General features: G+C 31.5%; 1 protein-coding gene and 1 non-coding gene across 2 annotated transcripts in view; both read left to right on the top strand.

The window, feature by feature from the left end:
* Positions 1-18,519, top strand: part of CAPZA2 (capping actin protein of muscle Z-line subunit alpha 2) — a 50,254-nt gene extending 31,735 nt beyond the window's left edge. The window contains exons 4-10 of the mRNA XM_074367175.1: positions 2,633-2,696; positions 6,671-6,877; positions 8,492-8,571; positions 11,670-11,748; positions 13,917-13,988; positions 16,805-16,867; positions 17,586-18,519. Coding sequence (XP_074223276.1) covers positions 2,633-2,696; positions 6,671-6,877; positions 8,492-8,571; positions 11,670-11,748; positions 13,917-13,988; positions 16,805-16,867; positions 17,586-17,726 — 706 coding nt within the window. The 3' untranslated portion in view covers positions 17,727-18,519. The remainder of the gene's footprint in view (positions 1-2,632; positions 2,697-6,670; positions 6,878-8,491; positions 8,572-11,669; positions 11,749-13,916; positions 13,989-16,804; positions 16,868-17,585) is intronic.
* Positions 12,309-12,381, top strand: TRNAT-AGU (transfer RNA threonine (anticodon AGU)). The gene has a single exon. It is a non-coding gene; the product is annotated as a tRNA-Thr (tRNA).
* Positions 18,520-19,063: the final 544 nt, after the last annotated feature.

Raw genomic sequence — 19,063 nt, 5'->3', positions numbered from 1 at the left:
TAATTTTGAGAAATTGAGAATATTTAGTTTTGAGAAATTCTTCCTTTCTATAAGGGGAAAAAACATGGCTATTATTCTTAAGAGTGATTCTAATGGGACATCTTTACTAAGTGCATGAATTCAGTGTGTTTTATAGAAAAAATTAGATATATTGAAGACTTGGTACTCTCAAGTGTAGAAAACTTTGAAATATCCAGAAATAGCCTTTTATTCAACAGACATGAATGCCAGACTTCATCATGATGATGAGACAAATAAGCCTCTTAGGGATTTTCCAGTGGAGAGTCAGACATGTTCAGTATCAGGCCAAGGGAAATAAAATATGATAATAGAAGCATATCAAAGGCCTTTGGAGCCCAAAGGAAGAAATTTTTAATTTCTATTTAGAGGTGGTTTGTGAGCTGAGTTTAAATGACAAATAGAATTTGAATAGTAAATAAGAGAAATGATGTGGCTAAACTGAGGGAAACACATGGTGAGAAGTAAGATATAAATCACTAATAGTAAAGAGTGTAAAAGATCTAAATACAGGAATAGGTGAGTTAAAAATGGATGATAGGGCTACAGAATTCTACAAGGGCATAGAAATCATTGTTTTCACTGTGTCTGGTAGAGTGCTTAACACCTAAATATTTGCATGGTTGGAGGGGTGAGTGAATGGATGCTGAGTGGTTGGATGGAGTAAGTTTTCTGAACTGGACGGGATTTTGGAAGTCATCTAGTCCAAACCCCTCTTCTTACAAATGAGGTAAATGCAGCCCATACCAGCTAATAACAGGGTTTGAACAAAACTCAGAAATTCTCTTAGATATTCTGACTTCTAGGTTCCTGCTGTAATTGTCACCTGTAATTTAACTTGCTTTGAACATTTAAGATAAAATTTTACCTCTTTCGTATTCATTGTCTACTTTTCAGATTTTCTATTCTTCCACCATTCCCAAATTATAAATGGACTGGGTTTGATATTATAAGCAGTAAAAGGCCTAAGACCAAATTATTATCTAAATTTATTATTTAAATATGTCTTTTACTGGAAAATGAATCCTGAATTCTAAATGATTTAGAATTTTTGGTTTAATCTCAAACATACTTTTGAGATAAATTCATTTAAGGGATAGTAACTGCCTGGCTATGTTGAGGCTATTCCTAAGAAAATTACAGTTTTAATGAATTAAGAAAATCTCCCTTTCCCTCCATGCGTTTCTATATTTGTCACCATCTTTTTTTAACATGCAGTGTCAGGAATTTGACAGGTAGTAATTTAATCCTACTTTGCTATTTTTACAGTTACTAGTCTCCTCGTAACGCATCAGTGATGCTTTCCTCAACCAAACATTCCTTTCTAGGGAAGACCCAGTAGCTAATACCTGAAAATTCAGTGGATTTCTTGCCATCCAGATTAACTTGAAAAGCTTCCAAATAGATTAGATTTAGAGATGTATTCCTAAATTTTTTAATTCTCAATATTTTTCCTATTAAGTGGAAGAGATTTCCCAGGTTATAGATTTAATAAAATGGGGTGTGATCTTCATATATTTTTACATAATTTTCTGTGCTATGAGAGTTTTTCCTGTAAATGTATTATATAATTACATAATATATTATTCTTTACTCATATGAGAGTAGAGAGAGGCTTTAATCTTGAATCCATCTCGTCACCATTTCCTTGTTCAGACTCTCAGCTGTTCTGACATGGACGTTTGCCTAAAGATAGCCTAACTGCTTTTTCTGGCTCTAGTTCCTCTACCGCCCAATTGTCATACACACTGCTGCCAAATTAATCTTCTTTGGAAGTAGTTCTCAGTTCTCTTTTCTCAAAAAGCTTCTGTGATTCTGCTTTGCCTCCCAAATGAAGCAATTATTCCATCATGCAGGGCCTTTCAGTTCAATTCAGTAAATATAACTGAACACCTGCTATGTGCCAAACATTGAGCTTGGTGCTTTCTATGATGTTGGACCTAATCCATCTTCTCCTCATGTATTTTGCTCATCCTGGTCCCTGTAATTGAAATACTCTTTTCTTTGCAACCCTCCAATTTCTGTAAGACCAGAGAGCCTACCCATTATTTCATGACTAATTTTCAGTATCACATCCATTATGAAATCACTCCTATTTCTCTTTTCTTACCCTTGCTTCAGCAGAATGTAATTTTTTAAAGTATGTATTTTACATGATGTTTTATTGGTCATTCTCTTATGGTATTTTCTACTTTGTATTATGATTATGTTTATCTGTTGTCTCTCCTATTCAATTGTAAGCCTTTTGATCTGTCTGATTACTCTGTATCTCTCACAGCATCTACTCTGTTTCATGGTATATTGCATGCTAAACATATACTTAAATAATTGGATATATATCTTATAGGTGGCTAACCTCTTCATTCAATGAATGAAAAGATCAATTAAACTTACTTATTTAATTTTTCTAAACATTGAAAGCTGGATGTCATTCATCAGTTTTAAAAATAGCCATATCTGTATATTTTTCCTTAGTATAAGATCAATAATGGAGAATTATAATTTTATTTAACTTGTCATGTGCAGTACAGAAGACTTATTGACAAGTGAATTAGTTGTGATTTTTTTAAGAACATTAAATATGTAATTTTAAATTATTGGTGTTCTTTTTTAGTGCATTTGCACAGTATAACTTGGACCAGTTTACTCCAGTAAAAATTGAAGGTTATGAAGATCAGGTATGTTTCATATAAACACAGAATCTGGCTTTTCTTTGTTTCATTTATAATGGTTAATGTATCCTGCAAGAATTGTGAAGTGGTATGTTTATATATTTAAGAAAGTGTTCATTTTGATCATAGCCACTTGTGGGCAAAGTAATTGAACATTTAGTTTTTTTTGTTGAGACCAATAATGCTATTAGCAGAAAGTCCCTTTTAGAAATATTCAAATGTAATTCTTTTAAGATTTTAGAAAATAATTGCTTTAAATCTACTTTCTTGTTTTTTATAGGAAAAATAAATCAATCCTATATTAATCCAAAATCTAGAATATATATTAGTAAGATTTATATCATAATTTGGTTGCTCTGGAAATCTACAGTTCTTCATGTGAGTAACTTAGCATTTAGTAATTATTAAATCTTTTCCTTCCAAAGTGCAAGTTGGAATTGCTAAGCAAAGAAAAACCACAAAAAGTCACTAGTATTCTTATTTTTAAATTTTTTTGGTTTAAAGTTATTAGTAATTGAACAATGATTGTATTCATATTATGCTAAGCACAGTTTATATAAAACAATATAAAGAAGGAACTGGTAGGTAGAATATGAGAGTAGTAACAATTAGTTCTCAGTGGCTAATTATATCAAAGCTTGGATTTGGCTTTACTCATTATGTAATATGTAGTCTTGTTCTGGGGTTAGGAGACTAGACAGAAGATGACTTGTAAATAAAGGAAAAAATATAAACTTAGATAGATAGTTAGGGACATGTTTGTGTGTTATATACACACATATAGAGAGAGCCGTATAGTGTTTCATTTTATGAATCTCCTAAATTTATTTTCTTTCTTGGGAGATTTTAGTTTTTGATTGTTTTTTAAACTGTTATAAACAATGCTATGTTGAACATCACTGTACCTCCAGGCACATTGTTTTGTTAAGGTGAATTCCTAAAAGACTTGCTGAGTCCACAGAATGCATCTTTTTTAAAATGTTGGATAGCTCCCAAACTCATTTTATGAACCTAGCATAATTTTAATACTTAAATCTAATAAATATTAAACAAAAAAGGAAACTATAATAATCTCATGTATGACTATAGATTTTAAAACTTTGAATAGATACTAACAAATAGAATCCAGAAATATATCAAGAGAATAATATGCTAAGATTAAATAGAATTTATTACAGGAATGCAAGAGTGGTTCCATGTAAGGCAATATATTGGTCTTATCAATTAGCCAACAAATAATAAAGAGAACACAGCCTTATGATATATCAGTAGACAGTGAAAAAGGATTTGAAAAATCCAGCAGCAAGTCCTCATTACAAAAACCCTAAGTAAAATATGGATAGATGAAAACTTCCTAAATATATAGACTGTTTAATGAAAACCAATAGTAAGTATCAAAAAAAGTAAATAGTCAATATCTACAAACACTAAAATAATTTTAGTTAACATAGAAAATTAACTAGATGTGTCAACTTATTATCATTATTATTTATCACAAATGGAAGCATAGTAAATAAGGCAAGAGAATGAGAATTCTTAAAGCTTTGAAAAAGAAGAGGATGCTCTTAAGCGTCATGATTTATATATTTAGAAATACTGAGAAACTCCCATAAAATTAACCTCCCAACCAAAAACAAAAAAACCATTAGACTTAAAAGAATTTCATGAGATGTCTGAACTTAAGGTAAGTATACAAAATGCATTAGCTTTCCTCTGTTGTGGCAAGTAATCACCTTTAAACTAGAAGTGGTTGGAGGAGCAGGAGTTTTCATTTTAAATAGAGGCAAAATTGTACATTAACCTAAGAGTAACCTTAACAGGAAATGCATAGGATTTTGAAGAAAATGGTGCTTATCTTCTTGAAACACATGAAACAGTATCTGAAGAAATGGAAAGCACACTAAATTCCATTTTGAGGTAGAAAGTTAAATTATTTTTAAACTAAATATGAATTTAATGCAGTTTGACTAAAATCCTGATCGTTTTTTAAATTGGTCAAAATTTTCATAAACTTTATGTGAAAAACATGGTTGAAAAAAATAAGAAAAATGTAAGAATAGTGAGAGAGAATTGCCTTGCCAGATAGAAGATGCTTTTAACAACCAATGTAAAGTCAAATCAGGGTGGTATTGTGTAGAGTAGACAAATAGATCAGTAGAACAGCATATCAAACCAGAATTTAGTACCAGATACATGAAAATTTTTCTACATGACAGGATTATAATTTAGACAGACATATATTGAAAGATACTGGTATAACTGGTTTCTATCAACTATATGTACCATATAATTAAACCAGTTTTCTGTCTTATACAATATACAGAAATAAATTTCAGGTGGATTAAAAATTTGTAGAATAGTCTAGAATTTTAGGAGAAAAGAGTCTGCATGTATAAGGGCAGAGGAGACCATCTTAAATAAGACTAGAAACCTAGAAACTATAAAAGATGGGCATTTTGTTACATACCAATTATTTTAACTGTAGAATAAAACAAATACCTTAAACAAAGGACTCATAAATTAATATGAAAAAACCCAACCCAAATAAAAAATATTCAAAAGATTTGCTCACAGAAGAGAAAATGACCCACAAACATGAAAAGATATTTAGATCTCTCCATCAGAGAGATATATTTGAAGTAACAAGATACACTTTATACTCATCATAGTAAAGGAAGAACTGTTAGGCTATTGATGGTGATACTGTGAAGGGAAACATATCTCATATATTTTTCGTAGAAATGTAGATTGTCACAGCCATTTTTGGAAGTAGTCTAATTATGTATTAAAAATTAAATCTATAACCCCTTTTACCCACTGTTCCACTGCTGAGAATCTAAGAGAAGCATCCAATGGAAATAAAAACATTACTGTGTTAGAATATGTACAATAATACTTACTTCAGCATTTTTGATGTGCCTGTCCCTCCCCACAGAAAAACAAAAACAAAAACAAAAACCAGCCTAGAAACAAAGAGATGATCCACTAATAGTGTAATGGCAGAAGACATTATATTATATTCACATCATGGGATTTTATGCAACATTAAAAAGAGTGGTGAGAGGTTTACCAGTTGAATTTGAAGGATTTGTATAAAGTGTTGATGCTGAAAAAAACAAGATACAGAAAAATATATGTGCATATGTGTGCTTTTTCATTCCATTCTTACAAAACAGTGACCAAAAAAACCCCTGTATGTGTGTGTATATATACATAGATGTGTATATATTTATCTGTGTAGGGTTATATGACTGAAAAAAATTTAGAAGGATACATCCTGTGTTTACATAATTTACATCAAAGGGATGAGGGAGTCCTGACATAGGTATGTAGTCACAGATTGGGAGAGTTGCATGGGAGGGAAAAAGGGAAATTTAAAAAATAAAGCACAAAATGTCAAATTTATGCATGTATAGTTTAAATGTACATAAATGAAGAAATTACATTTTTTAAATTTTGGAAATGAATTGAAAACAGCTGTCAATGATTAGGTTAGTAAAAACAGGCAGCATTAAGTACTTAACAGTAGATGAGACTGTGGGCCAAGAAGTAATGTAAGACACACTGAAGAGGATTCTCACTGGATTAAAATCACTCCCTTGTAACCATTCTCACTGAAGTTTTCTTAGTTTTGTGAAACTGAAGACTGATAACAGAAATAGTAAACTGTTCCTAGTTCTCAAAAACAAACAAACAAACAAATCTGACTCTAGTAGTAAGTCGAATGTCTTTTCACCAGGTAGCTGGATGTTATATTGGGAGAAAATCAGATCCACTGATCTAAGCTGAATGAGAGTAGCCTCATTGCCTTTATAGTCTACTCATTTGAAGTATTATAGTTGTGCCGTGTATTTAAACCAGTTGCTTGGAGTAGAATTATAGTTTTAAGGGAAAAACTTAAGTGAATTTATATTAGTATATCAGTATTTAAATGCTGTAATAAATACTTTTTTCCCCCAAAATTTATTGCATCATTGAAGGTATTGATAACAGAGCATGGTGACTTGGGAAATGGGAAGTTTTTGGATCCCAAAAATAGAATCTGTTTCAAATTTGATCACTTGAGAAAGGAAGCAACTGATCCAAGACCATATGAAGCAGAAAATGCAGTTGAATCATGGAGAACTTCAGTAGAAACTGCTCTGCGAGCTTATGTAAAAGAACATTATCCAAATGGAGTCTGCACTGTAAGTCATACAATATGTACTTTTTTCTTTTGTCTTATGTAAATATGACAGTGTTTTTGTAACATCTCAAAATTTACAGTAACTTACAGAACTGACATTTTATAACTTGACATTCCTTTTTTTTAATTAAATGTTTCTAAGAATGCTTGCTTTTTTTCTTAAGAAACTCTAAATAGTAAATATATTATGATAGCTGAAAATGGAAAAATAGTTGTCTCTTGAATTAAATCCAAGTAGTAATTCTCATATATTGATTAGAGGAGCATGATATGGTGAGATTTTTTAATCCCATGTTCATGACTCATCTCAGTAAGTTTACTTCAAACTTGTTTTCATTGTTACAAGATCTTAGAACAAATAAAATTCTTTGTAAGTGGAATCTTGTCCACATGTGTTTTATAGTCAAATTTATTATGTTTTTGTTTTTTTCATGTGGTTCTTTCATAGGTTTAACCAATTTTTTATTTACTGGATAAAATATGGTAGAAAGTAGGAGTATTCTTTTTTCTTTCATAAGATTGTTTGTACCTAAATATGCTTTTTAGTCCCACATTTATGCTTCTGTGATCTTCTCTATAGCCAGAGTGATCTTTTGAAATGCAAATCAGATCATGAAAATCCCCTCCTTGAAATCCTTCAAGTGTGAAAGATTGCACATTGCACTTAGGATAGAGTCCAGGCTTCTAAACATGGCTTTTCAAGGCCCTGTGAACCTCACCTCTGTCTGCCTTTCCAACTTAAGCTGGTCATACATCCTGGTTTATACCTGCTGTCCCAACATAATTATTAATATTACCAATAGCTACCCCATTTCACTCTCTTAAGTTTCCTGGTTAGGACAAAAACTCATATTGTTCCCTTAAGGATCTAGTTCTTAATAATTATTTTAGAAGTATAGCAAGATAACCTAAAATACCTTACAGGTTCTTTCACTTATAACCTTGTTGATTAGGATTATTTTGGAAGAGTAGCTCAAGAATACGGTGGTTAGGTTGAGTTAGAGAGTCCTCGTTTGTTCTGAGGGGATTGAAAGGCACAAGTTACTCACCGCTTTTAAAGCAAGAGGTGAAATAACAGTATCATACCATCACAGGCATTCTCTTAACGACCTTTCTCAGTTATAAGTAAATAAACTTTCTCACCTCTATCTCAATACTTTTTTAAATGACTAGAGAAATGGCAATCCCTGAGACTGTGGAATAGAAGATGATAATCACAATCTACATTCACTTTTAGTTTGCATGGAAGCAACCAGATTGGTGTCTGTATGTTTAAAATAAATTATCTATACTTCTTATGATACCTATGTTTGGAATAAAAAGTATGGTATGTCTACGGTGTTTATGAATGTTTCAGAATACAGGGGTTTTTTTCCTAATAAATTATAGTTCATTAATTGTGAGCTCTTTTGTGATTCAGTAAGAATCTGTGATTAGGTGTACATATTTAAATACTTGTTTTTCTAGCTACTATATTGGAATGATGACCTACTTTGTATTTTTTTAATATGCTCTTGCCAGAGTGCTATACAATTTTCAGTATTTTATAAATGTTTAATGTTGGACATTCTGTGGCCCTAAATTCACTCTTTTGTTTATTTTCTTTACCGATAAGGTATATGGTAAAAAAATAGACGGACAGCAAACCATTATTGCATGCATAGAAAGCCATCAGTTCCAAGCAAAAAACTTTTGGTAAGTTAAAATTTTGTGTGTTGGGGGATTTTGACATTGCTTGTATTTTTTGTAGTTTTTGCTTTATTGATTGGGCCAATACTTTGTGTATGATTGACTAAGAACAATATAATATAAAACTTCAGCCTTTTGATATAAGAAGGGTATCTGTTCCATAATCAGCCTAATAATTAAAAGATAGCAGTAAATTCATTGATACTCAGTGAGAAGAATGTGGGAAAGTGTGGAGTGTTTTTAGAGACCAGCAAGCAGCATCCTAAGGGAACATGTGTGGCTTTGAGCAGACCAGTTGGCAGGCCCATATGCCCATTTGGGAAGGGGTTGTTCCTAAATGAGACTTAAACTGGGGGAGGAGGACAGAGGTAATTATAAAGTAAAGAATATCAATTTTTTGTGTGTGAACTTTAGTAACTCTAAAGTAGATGTTTTCATGTGGATTGCTTTTTGCTTGTTGGCCAGTATAAGGAAGTAATGACATGTTTTGTACACTGAGGCAAATTACAGTAATGCTTTATAATTTTTGTACAAATCATTTGATTATTCCTTGTAAACATTCAGTCCCCCAAAGCACTGACTTGCTGTATTAATCGTGGACCTTTAACAAGGTGTTACGCTTTTTTATTCTTAGACAAGACCTGTTATAAAATTCTGAGGCTATCCAAGACTTTATAAGTCTTGAGTTGAATTGAATGAAATCTTTACTTTTATCCCCCTTTTTTGATAATACATGCTAAGATCATCAGAGTAAATGTGGTCATAGTTTTACCTTTTACATATATTACTCTTTGACTTGTGAGCCAAGTTGGTTGGTGATGCTCTTGAGGGTAAAGTAACAAGTATCAGTAACCCCTGTGGACCAGTTCAGTCCATGGCTCAAGTTTGGTCATGGTTTGTCCCACTTAACCATCTCAGAAATAAGTGCAAGTTTACAGGAACACTTGGAGAAATGCAGAATCATTATCACCAAAGGAAAATTTGTTCTGTTTGTAAACATGTTTTAATAACAAGCTGCAGTTTCCTAAAAATTTTGTTGTACTAAGTTACTTTTATGGATTTAATATAAATGTAGTGTCTTCATTTTAGGCCTAAAAATGTGTAGTATTAATTTACCAGTATCCCAAAAAAATAAATCTTCACAAAATTGCTCTTAATTTATGCTATTTGTACCAGGATATATAAGATCAATCTGGCTGAGAGTGAACTTGCTACTGAGTTTTAGTTTATATATTGAGAAGTGTAATAGTAAGTTTACTAATTAGTTTTTTAACATACAATTTTTTTAGCATTAGCATATAAAAAATGAAAATGACGTCCTTGAATTTTCTAGTCTCACTATTTCACTTTACATATCTGAATTTTTTTTGTAAGCCTCTGCTTTGAACATTATGTCATTGAAGCCAAAAAATCACTTCTGTTTTTTGAAAAAGATAAACTTTATATTGACATTCTAAAGTGCTAGACATTACATATCACAATAACCTCAGTAAAATCTAAATATTTTGGTACAAAGAAATTGCTTCAGTTAGCTTCATGTACAGATAGAATAAAAATCAGAATATACTAGTCACAAACATTTCTTAGATTTCACTAGGGACATTCTCTTCTTGCTCTCTACCATTTCCCTAACATCTAATAGTATTCGGGGCTTAATAAATATTTGTTGAATAAATACACATTTGTAATTAAAGCATTAACAGAAGAGAAGGGAAGATACAATTAAAGGCTGGACATCTTGACTGTTTACTCCATTGATGAAGGGGTACTATCTACTCAGTGCCATTTATTGTTATTGTATAGTAAGGCCTTTGGAAGGATCTTTTGAAACAGTTCTCAAATTGGTACCATTACTTGATTTGAAATTCCTTTTCTCTTTTTTTTTTCTTTTCACAATCAGTGGTGATATATGCATATTGTCTATCATGATTTATTATAATCAGAAATGTATAGCTTAAAACTCACTTGTACTTGATACTAGTAACTAAATAAAAGGAATAGCTTCATTTGGAATCATGAAATAAAAATGAATACATCTTTTTCCAACCAAACTTTAATGGATGATTTTGGATGCCTCACTCAAAATCAAAACATGTTATAAAATTCTCTTTTATTTTCTAGAATGTATAAATTGTTCTAATAATAGTACTTTTCAAATGAAAAGTGTTAACTTTAGATATGAGAGTGCTGTCATTCTCTTTCATGATTGGGCAGACTGCAAGAATATTGAAGGGAAACCAGAAGCAATTTCATAGCAAATCCAGTATAATGAATGATCTTTTCACTCTGTGACTACTTCAGAAATAAACATTGTTAAAAAAAAAAAAAACCTAACAAGTGTAAGTTTGCATATCAGAATATGTCTTTGGCATGCAAAGAGCAAACAGAGGTTGAAAGAAAAAGAGTTACTATGAAAAGGCTTATAGAAAAAAATAGATATTCATTATCTGGTAGACAAAAATGAATAACATACCTCTTGTTTGTAATATCTTGATTTCCTACCGTGAATATGTATCAATTTGTATACCAAAAATCACTTCAGGATATAGGAGGAGGATGTGTGTGCCTTTTATGTAGAAAGTTTACACCTAAAATTGGATAAGGGGAAAAAAAATCTGACTCTTAAAACTCTTTACAATAACCCGTCTCTTTCCACATATCAAAATCTCCTTAAGAATGCTGTATTCCTATCTGCTTTCTAAATTATTTGATTCTTCATATCATTCAGTGAATGGTAAACTGCACTGATTATGTTTATGAAAGCCCTTGAGAATCTGAACATTTATTCACTTTTTCTTAATTAAAGCATAAGTGAGAAAGTTGCTATAGCTTTGAACTGCATTTTAAGTCTTAGCTTTAGAATTCTGAAATTGCATCCATTATATAGGTCCTTTCTTATCAGTAGAGTGAAGATTAAATTAAATGTGGCTCATAGCTGAACTTAACCTTTTGATTCTTTTGAAAATTTCACTGATTAAAAAATGAATGTCCAGCATCTATCCCCCCACCCTCTCTTACTGTAGCTTTAAATTTAAATCTGGAACTTAAAATTTATTCAAATTATTTTCCCTACCTTATTTACAGCTGCTGTTTTTATTTTTAAGGAATGGTCGTTGGAGGTCAGAGTGGAAGTTTACAATCACTCCTTCAACCACTCAGGTGGTTGGCATCTTGAAAATTCAGGTATGAAATGAAAAAAATTTGTTTGCTGATCTCTAGATGATTCTGAGCAGAGAAACAGCTAATTCTTATGTTTATGTTTTCATAGTGCACAATAGTCATTTCTTTTTCACATCTTTGTTTTGAGATAATGGGAAAAACAAGTAGTGCTGATTTCATTCTTTTAAATAACCTTGCAGTTCATTCCCTAGTCATCAGAAATCTGCAAGGATAGCTGACAGGTTCTAAAAACACAGCTAAAATTAGATGCTAACATTTGGTCTGCTCTTCATACAATTTGTTCCTCCAAGCATTTTGTGAATTTGAGTTGTGCTGTTATGTCTTTTGAATTGGGGTGCAGTTGAGTGAAGTATAATATTAATATATGTGTATGTATAGATGTATAAGTTTATATTTTTATGTGTTTATTAGTACATGTATATATTACATATATCTTAAGTATCTTCTGTACTCATATTTGACTTATTATATGAAATCCACTAGAATTGAATTCTTTGACTCTTAATGTAAGCTCAAATGTTTATATAGAAGAAATTTGGCAACTAGAAGAGGATTTGAAGTGGGGAGGGTATAGCTCAGTGGTAGAGTGCATGCCTAGTATGCATGAGGTCCTGGGTTCAATCCCCAGTACCTCCATTAAAATAAATTAAAAAAAATTTTTTTAATGATTTGAATATAAATATTACTAAATAAGTGAAAGAAAAATACTAATTTCTTTCTGTCTTGGTTCACTTATTTATTCAATACATTTGTTGTTCAACTATCATAAAGTTGTTGTGCTAAGAGCCATGAAGGAGTAAAGATGAATCAGATGCTGCTGCTCTATCATCCGACTCCAATATACATTATGTCTAGTCTTATATTCTATCACTTTTATGTCTTGACGTGACTGTGCTTTAGAGGCTAGAGAATAGAGGTGATGAGCATGGATTCTGAAATCAGATTGCCTGAGTTTGAACTCCCAGTGCTTACAGTTTTTAGTTGTGTGACATCAAGAAGTCATTTAGGCTAAAAGAAGAAAACAGCAACAATGAAACAGCTTATATGTTTGAAGATTAGTTAATATGGGTGAAATGATTAGAACAGAGCCAGACATAAAGTGCTCAGTGAACAGTCGCCATTGTTGTTGACGTTATTCTCTTCAGTTAGGCCTCAGTACCTCCCACCTGGATAATTTCTGAAATGGGACCCCCTGTTGAACCAAAGCTTGTTAAGAGCCAGAATTGTCTTGTATTGTCTTCAGCACTTAGCAAGATGCCTAGCATTTTAATGGTTACTTAATTTTGTTGAATTGTTAGACCCTTTGCCATCTCCTAATCCATTTTTTGCATTGCCATCAAGAAAGGCAACTTTTTAAAATTTAGATCTAGATATGTTACTTGCCACTTGCGACCATACGAGGTAGTCCAGACATATTTGCATGGCATAAAAGGCTCAAAGTTGGCTTGTCCCGTACCTGTGTATTTCACCAGCCAGTCAGTCCTCTCCCTCCCCAACCTCACACACATTCCAGCCTACGTTCCATTCCAACCTGCAAGGCTTTCTAAAGCATTCTGTTCTTCAGGCTCAGTCCAGTGTCATCATCCACAGTTTAATTGTTGTCATACTCATTTTACTAAACCCAAGTGCAATGTTGCCTTTTTTCTGAGGTTTTTTTTTTTTTAAGTCTTTGAGTCTGCAGTATTACTAATGTATTTGGTACATGCCTCTTACTATTTTGTGTTGAAATACGAGGTCAGGGACTATCTTTTTAAAAGCTTTGTGTCCCTAGAACCTCCTGTAGTAGTAGTCATGTATAATCACCCAGTTAATGTTTATTTTCATGTCTTTGAATTTGAGGAATTAAATGGTTGGTGGAAATACACAGAAAAATAGTAGGGTTGGGAAAGAAGTATTGTGAGTTTGGTTTTGGAAATCTTGAGTTTAGATACCAGTAGAACATCAGTCAGGTCAGTGGAGGACTTGCCTGAGTAACTGCAGGAACTGCTACCTAGTTCTTCACTAGGCTGAGCACAGGAAGAGGCTTGCTGGAGTTTAAAAGGTCAGGAGCTCAGCAGCGACGTCTAGGTTAGAGCAGAAATTGGTAGTCATCTGCACTGATAACGATTGTTGAAACTTAAGGATCTTGATAATTCCTATAATGTAGTTTCTATAAATTCTTTTTCTAATAGGTTCATTATTATGAAGATGGTAATGTCCAGCTAGTGAGTCATAAAGATATACAAGATTCCCTAACAGTGTCTGTAAGTAATTAATTCCAAAATAAAATTGAAACAAATACTTCTATAAATTAGAACAGTTTTGGAATTAACATTTTAAGTAGTTTTTCTGCTTCAGATTAAAGTATTTTCAAATAGATTAAAAATGGTAAGTAATTGGAAATTTGTACCTAACTTTTTAGCAGCTTTATTTAAAGAGATATAATTCACATACCATTCAGTTTACTCATTTAAAGTGTAAAATTTATTTTTTTAGTATATTAACAAGATTGTACAACAGTCACCACAGTCTAATTTAGAACATTTTTGTCCTTCAAAAACCCTGTACCCATTAGCAGTGACTCCCCATTCCCTCCCACCAGCCCTTTCCTAAATCCCTCTCAGTCCTAGGCAGTCATGAATCTACTTCCTGACCCTGTAAATTATCCTGTTCTAGACATTTTACATAAATCGAATCCTACAATATGTGATTTTTTTGTGACAGACTTTTTTCATTTAGCACAATATTTTCAAGGTTTGTCCATGTTGGAGCATGTATCAGTATCTCATTCCTTTTTATTGCCAAATAATAATCCTTTTACCAGATTTTATTTCTATTGTATCAGTTGATGAATATTTGTAGTTTTCTACTTTTTGCTGCTAAGAACCTTCATGTACTATTTTTGTGTAGACATGGTTTTAATTTCTCTTTGGATATACCTGGCAGTGGCATTGCTGGGTGTTTAACCCTGTGAAGAACTGCCAGACTGCTTCCAAAGTGGCTGCCCCGTTTCACATTCCCATCAGTTGTATATGAGGGTTCCAGTTTCTCCACATCCTCTCCAAAACTTATGTCTGTCTTTTTTATAGCCATCCTAGTAGGTATTACGTGGTATCATATTGTGGTTTTTATTTATATTTTCCTGATGGATAATGATATTGAGCATCTTTTTGTGTATTTATTGGTCATTTGAGTATCTTCTTTGGAAAAACATCTTTTCAGATCCTTTGTTTCTTAATTGATTATTTGTGTTTTTGTTGTTGTTGTTATTTTTTACTTATATATTCTGGGTATATAAGTCCTATATCAGATACATGATTTACAAATATTTTTTCCTACTCTATGTGTCTTTTCATTTTCTTGGTAGTCTCATTACAGAGATTTTAGTTTTGATATAGTCCAGTTTATTTTTCCTTTAATTTCTTGTGCTTTTAGTATATTAATAGAAACCATTGACTAACCTAAGGTCATGAAGATTTACTCCAGTGGTTTTTTCTAAGAATTTTATAGTTTTAGCTCTTAAACTTGGGTCTTTGATCCTGTATTTAACTTTTAAACCCTATTGTGTTTTTTTCCTCTATATAGATTATGGCTTAATGAAATTTTTCGGAAGTTCAGCTTTCAAATTCAAGAAATTTTGAACTTGGTTTTGTTTTCTGGCAGTTCTTTTACACATTCTTTTTATTGCACATGTGGCTATTTCTCTTTGGAATTTTTTTTGTCCCAAGGATATTAATAATATAACATGTTAACAGTGACATTTTTGGTAAATATTTGTGTGTTGTATACATAAAAGCACTAGTATATTATAAACATCAACTGCTAATATTCAAAATTAGCTACCCTACAAGAAAAGATTATTTTTAATTTAAGAACACTTTTGATTTAATACCAAGAAACGTGTGAATGTGTTAGACCAGATGCTACCTGAAAAGAAAACTGGGGTTTTTGGATTTTTTTTCTTCTTCTTCTTTTATTGTTTTTTTGTTTGATTGTTTTGTTTTGTTTTGTTTTGTTTTTCTTCTCCCAGTTTTTCATTAGCATTTAGGTGATTTCTGCTTTTTTGCTAAGTGGTACACTTCTTGCAAAATTTGCCAGTAAAGATAATTAGTCATGTCTGGTTTTCCAAGAGACATTGTATTCAGTATAGTTCTATATCATGAGTATATATGTATTACTACTATTGGTGTAACAGGGTACTTAGTACTGTCTTCTTTGAAGAGCTTGACATTGAGAAAAGATTCTTAAGAGAGATTTATCTACAAAATTATAGACAATGGAGTTTTGAGATCTGGTCATAGTAATTAAACTTGACTAATATGCCAACTTGTGTGGAGTGTTTTAGGAATTACTTTTTCCATTTATCTTAAAGGGTTTTCATTTTCATTTGTTGTTTTGGGGCAGAAAAAAAATGCACCCATTATATAAACATAAATATATATGTATAAATAGATATAAATAATATATATAAAGTATGGTATTAGATAATTTTACATTAACACTATTTTATAAAAAGGTCTCAGTTTCCATTAACTTTTACTGTAAGGAAAAAAGCAAAGAAACGTCTTATATCAGAATGGTTAAAAAAAACATTTTCCAGAAAATATTTAAACACTAAATTCACTTAAACTTTAACATATACTTTTTCTAATAGGTAATATTTTTGATATGTATCATTATGGTGGTAAATATTGTTTAGCAAATATTTAACAGTATAGTCATTAATTAGCAATATATGATTAGCAAGAGATTTATGACTAGCTTCTTACCTGTAAAGATTATCTGTTGGAATGTGTGTTGAGTGTTATAATTGAATTTTTCATAAATGTATGTTATTAAGATTTTACTTTCTTCAACCAGTGAAACTGAGACTATGCTCATTCTGTAGACTTTTAAAATATTTTTGCCTAGTTCCCCTTGGATTTAGAATGATTGATCTTACAGTATTTTACCTTTGTCATAATTACCATCTGAATTATTTAGCAAATTATTAACATATATTGACATACCTATTTAAAAATAATAGTGGTACCGTTTTAAATTACTATTTCATTTGCTTTTGGTTTTGTTTCTCATTCAGAATGAGGTGCAAACAGCAAAAGAATTTATAAAGATTGTAGAGGCTGCAGAAAATGAGTACCAGGTATGATTTTCAAAAAATATAATCTATATTTGCATGTGTATAATGGCACTAAAATTTTAATTTCATTTATGATCCTGGATTTTTTTCATTGTTTCACTAGAGTAAGATACAGTCTTCTGGGCAGGTGGGGTTGGTTGTTTGCTTTTTGAAGGGTAAACTTGTGAAAATGTAGCTAAAACTCAGTTTTAGCCTAGTGTAATTTCTGAGTATTGGTCAAAATATGCCAAGATTTTAAATAGTTATTTTGTTTCTGATTGGAAATTTTAATTTAGGAGGTGTTTCCCAAAGCATTTGGATTATGTGTGATCTGTTTAGATCACATTTCATTTTGTACTCTGCTTTTTACAGTCTTTTTCAGCTTCTAAACTGCAGTCTTGAATTTAAACATTTAATTTGTGGATTGGACACGTTTCCACTCCCTCCAAACAGTAATTTATAAAATTGTTCTGAGAGAAATAGTAAAATAGATCCAAAATGACACACAGATAATAAATCTAATTTGTAATTTCATTTTATTAAATTTAATTATTCAAAGTGATTAAAAGCTTTTTCTTTTAACTGCTTTTAAACAGCTTTAAAAACCATATTGAGGTTGTTATTTGACTTTTTAAAGGCAGTGAAACAGGCTGCTTAAATAATGGCTTTTGCTAAAATATTTGTCTTATAAATTATTCTGTTTCTTTTATTTCTTTAAACTTTTAACTGCTATTTTTCATAGACTGCCATCAGTGAGAATTATCAGACAATGTCGGACACTACTTTCAAAGCCTTACGTCGACAGTTGCCAGTTACACGCACTAAGATTGATTGGAACAAGATCCTTAGCTACAAGATTGGCAAAGAGATGCAGAATGCATAAGATGAACATTGCATGACCGGATCATTTTAGTGTCTTTGCGTTTAATAAAAAAAATCATTGCAAAAGTATTCGGAACTGTCAAGCTACCCAGTCAGATGGGCTGTTGCCATTTAAAATCACTGTAATTAATTAGTTTGGTTAGAGCACAAAGCTTAGCTAATCAACCATTTTTTATTTCTTTTGTTCAAAGGAGATTGAAAATCAGTTTAGTTTAAATGTCTTTTACTTTGTGTTATGCCTTTCTTTCTTAAAATGAAGAGATGATTCCTCTAGTTTAATGTTAAAAGTTTTGAAAATGTTTCAAAAATACTTTACTTACCATAACCCTGAAATTGTTGTCTTTTGGCTTATGAAGTGGGTAACTTTTGATATTTGCCCAGTTCTTTTTAATGGGGTCAATAATGGACACTCTAGTTTAAGGTGGTTGATGGATTTAGCCATATATGCTGCTGAAGAAATTGTCTACCTTTTCCCCTCTCACCTCTTTCATTTATGTAAGATTGGGATTAGAGGGAAAGCATTTTCTATATCAATTGTGTTTAAGCCTTTCAAGAAGGTTATTTAGCTAGCTTAGTGTTTAACTAAACTTTTTTTAAACAAGGCCAAGGTTTAATGCTGTTTTGAGATTCTGAATTAAATGAAAATACTTATTTCAGAAATGCATTTAATGCTTTTTTTCTTGTGACAATTATGCAAATTAGCTTGAATTCCATATGTCCCTGAGTTATTTTTATCATAAAGCCACACATGTATTATAACAAGGCAAATTGTAATATATATAATCCTGAACTCATGACCATGTCTCAGTTTATTTTTTTTCTTGGATTGAAAAGTAATGAAATTCAGTGTGACATTAAAATGAAATTTTTCCTATTTATTTGAGTATAAAAGTCACTTACCAGTGAATCATATACTATTTTAAAATACTTCCTTTGGATATTTGTGATTCTTAACTGGTTGTAAATTAGAACAATTGGGAGTACATATGGTGTGCAGTTAGAGTCTAAATTTTTCCATCTTCCTATGCATCATAAGCATGTTTGTAATGTTTTAAAAAATACATTTTACTGATGCTACAGGAATTTCAAGCCTGTGGTGAAAGTATTTACTATAGGAAAGGTGGATTTATGGTTTCATTCAATTGAGTATTGCTAAGTATACTCCAGTGGAATCCTTTCCTCACATACTCCTACAGATGTCTGGGCCTGGAAATTTTTTTTAAAAACACCACTTTTATTATGTACAATAAAATATTTCATTAGCTTGAATTGTATAGACTTAAAAATTTTCTCAATGAAAGCATGTTGTTTAATTTCTTTTTTAAAGTCATGACTGGG

The sequence above is a fragment of the Camelus bactrianus genome, chromosome 7 (genome assembly GCF_048773025.1).
Source record: "Camelus bactrianus isolate YW-2024 breed Bactrian camel chromosome 7, ASM4877302v1, whole genome shotgun sequence".
NCBI classification, from domain to species: domain Eukaryota; kingdom Metazoa; phylum Chordata; class Mammalia; order Artiodactyla; family Camelidae; genus Camelus; species Camelus bactrianus.
Note: the sequence above shows the minus strand (reverse complement) of the source record. Positions and strands in the feature narration are given on the sequence as shown.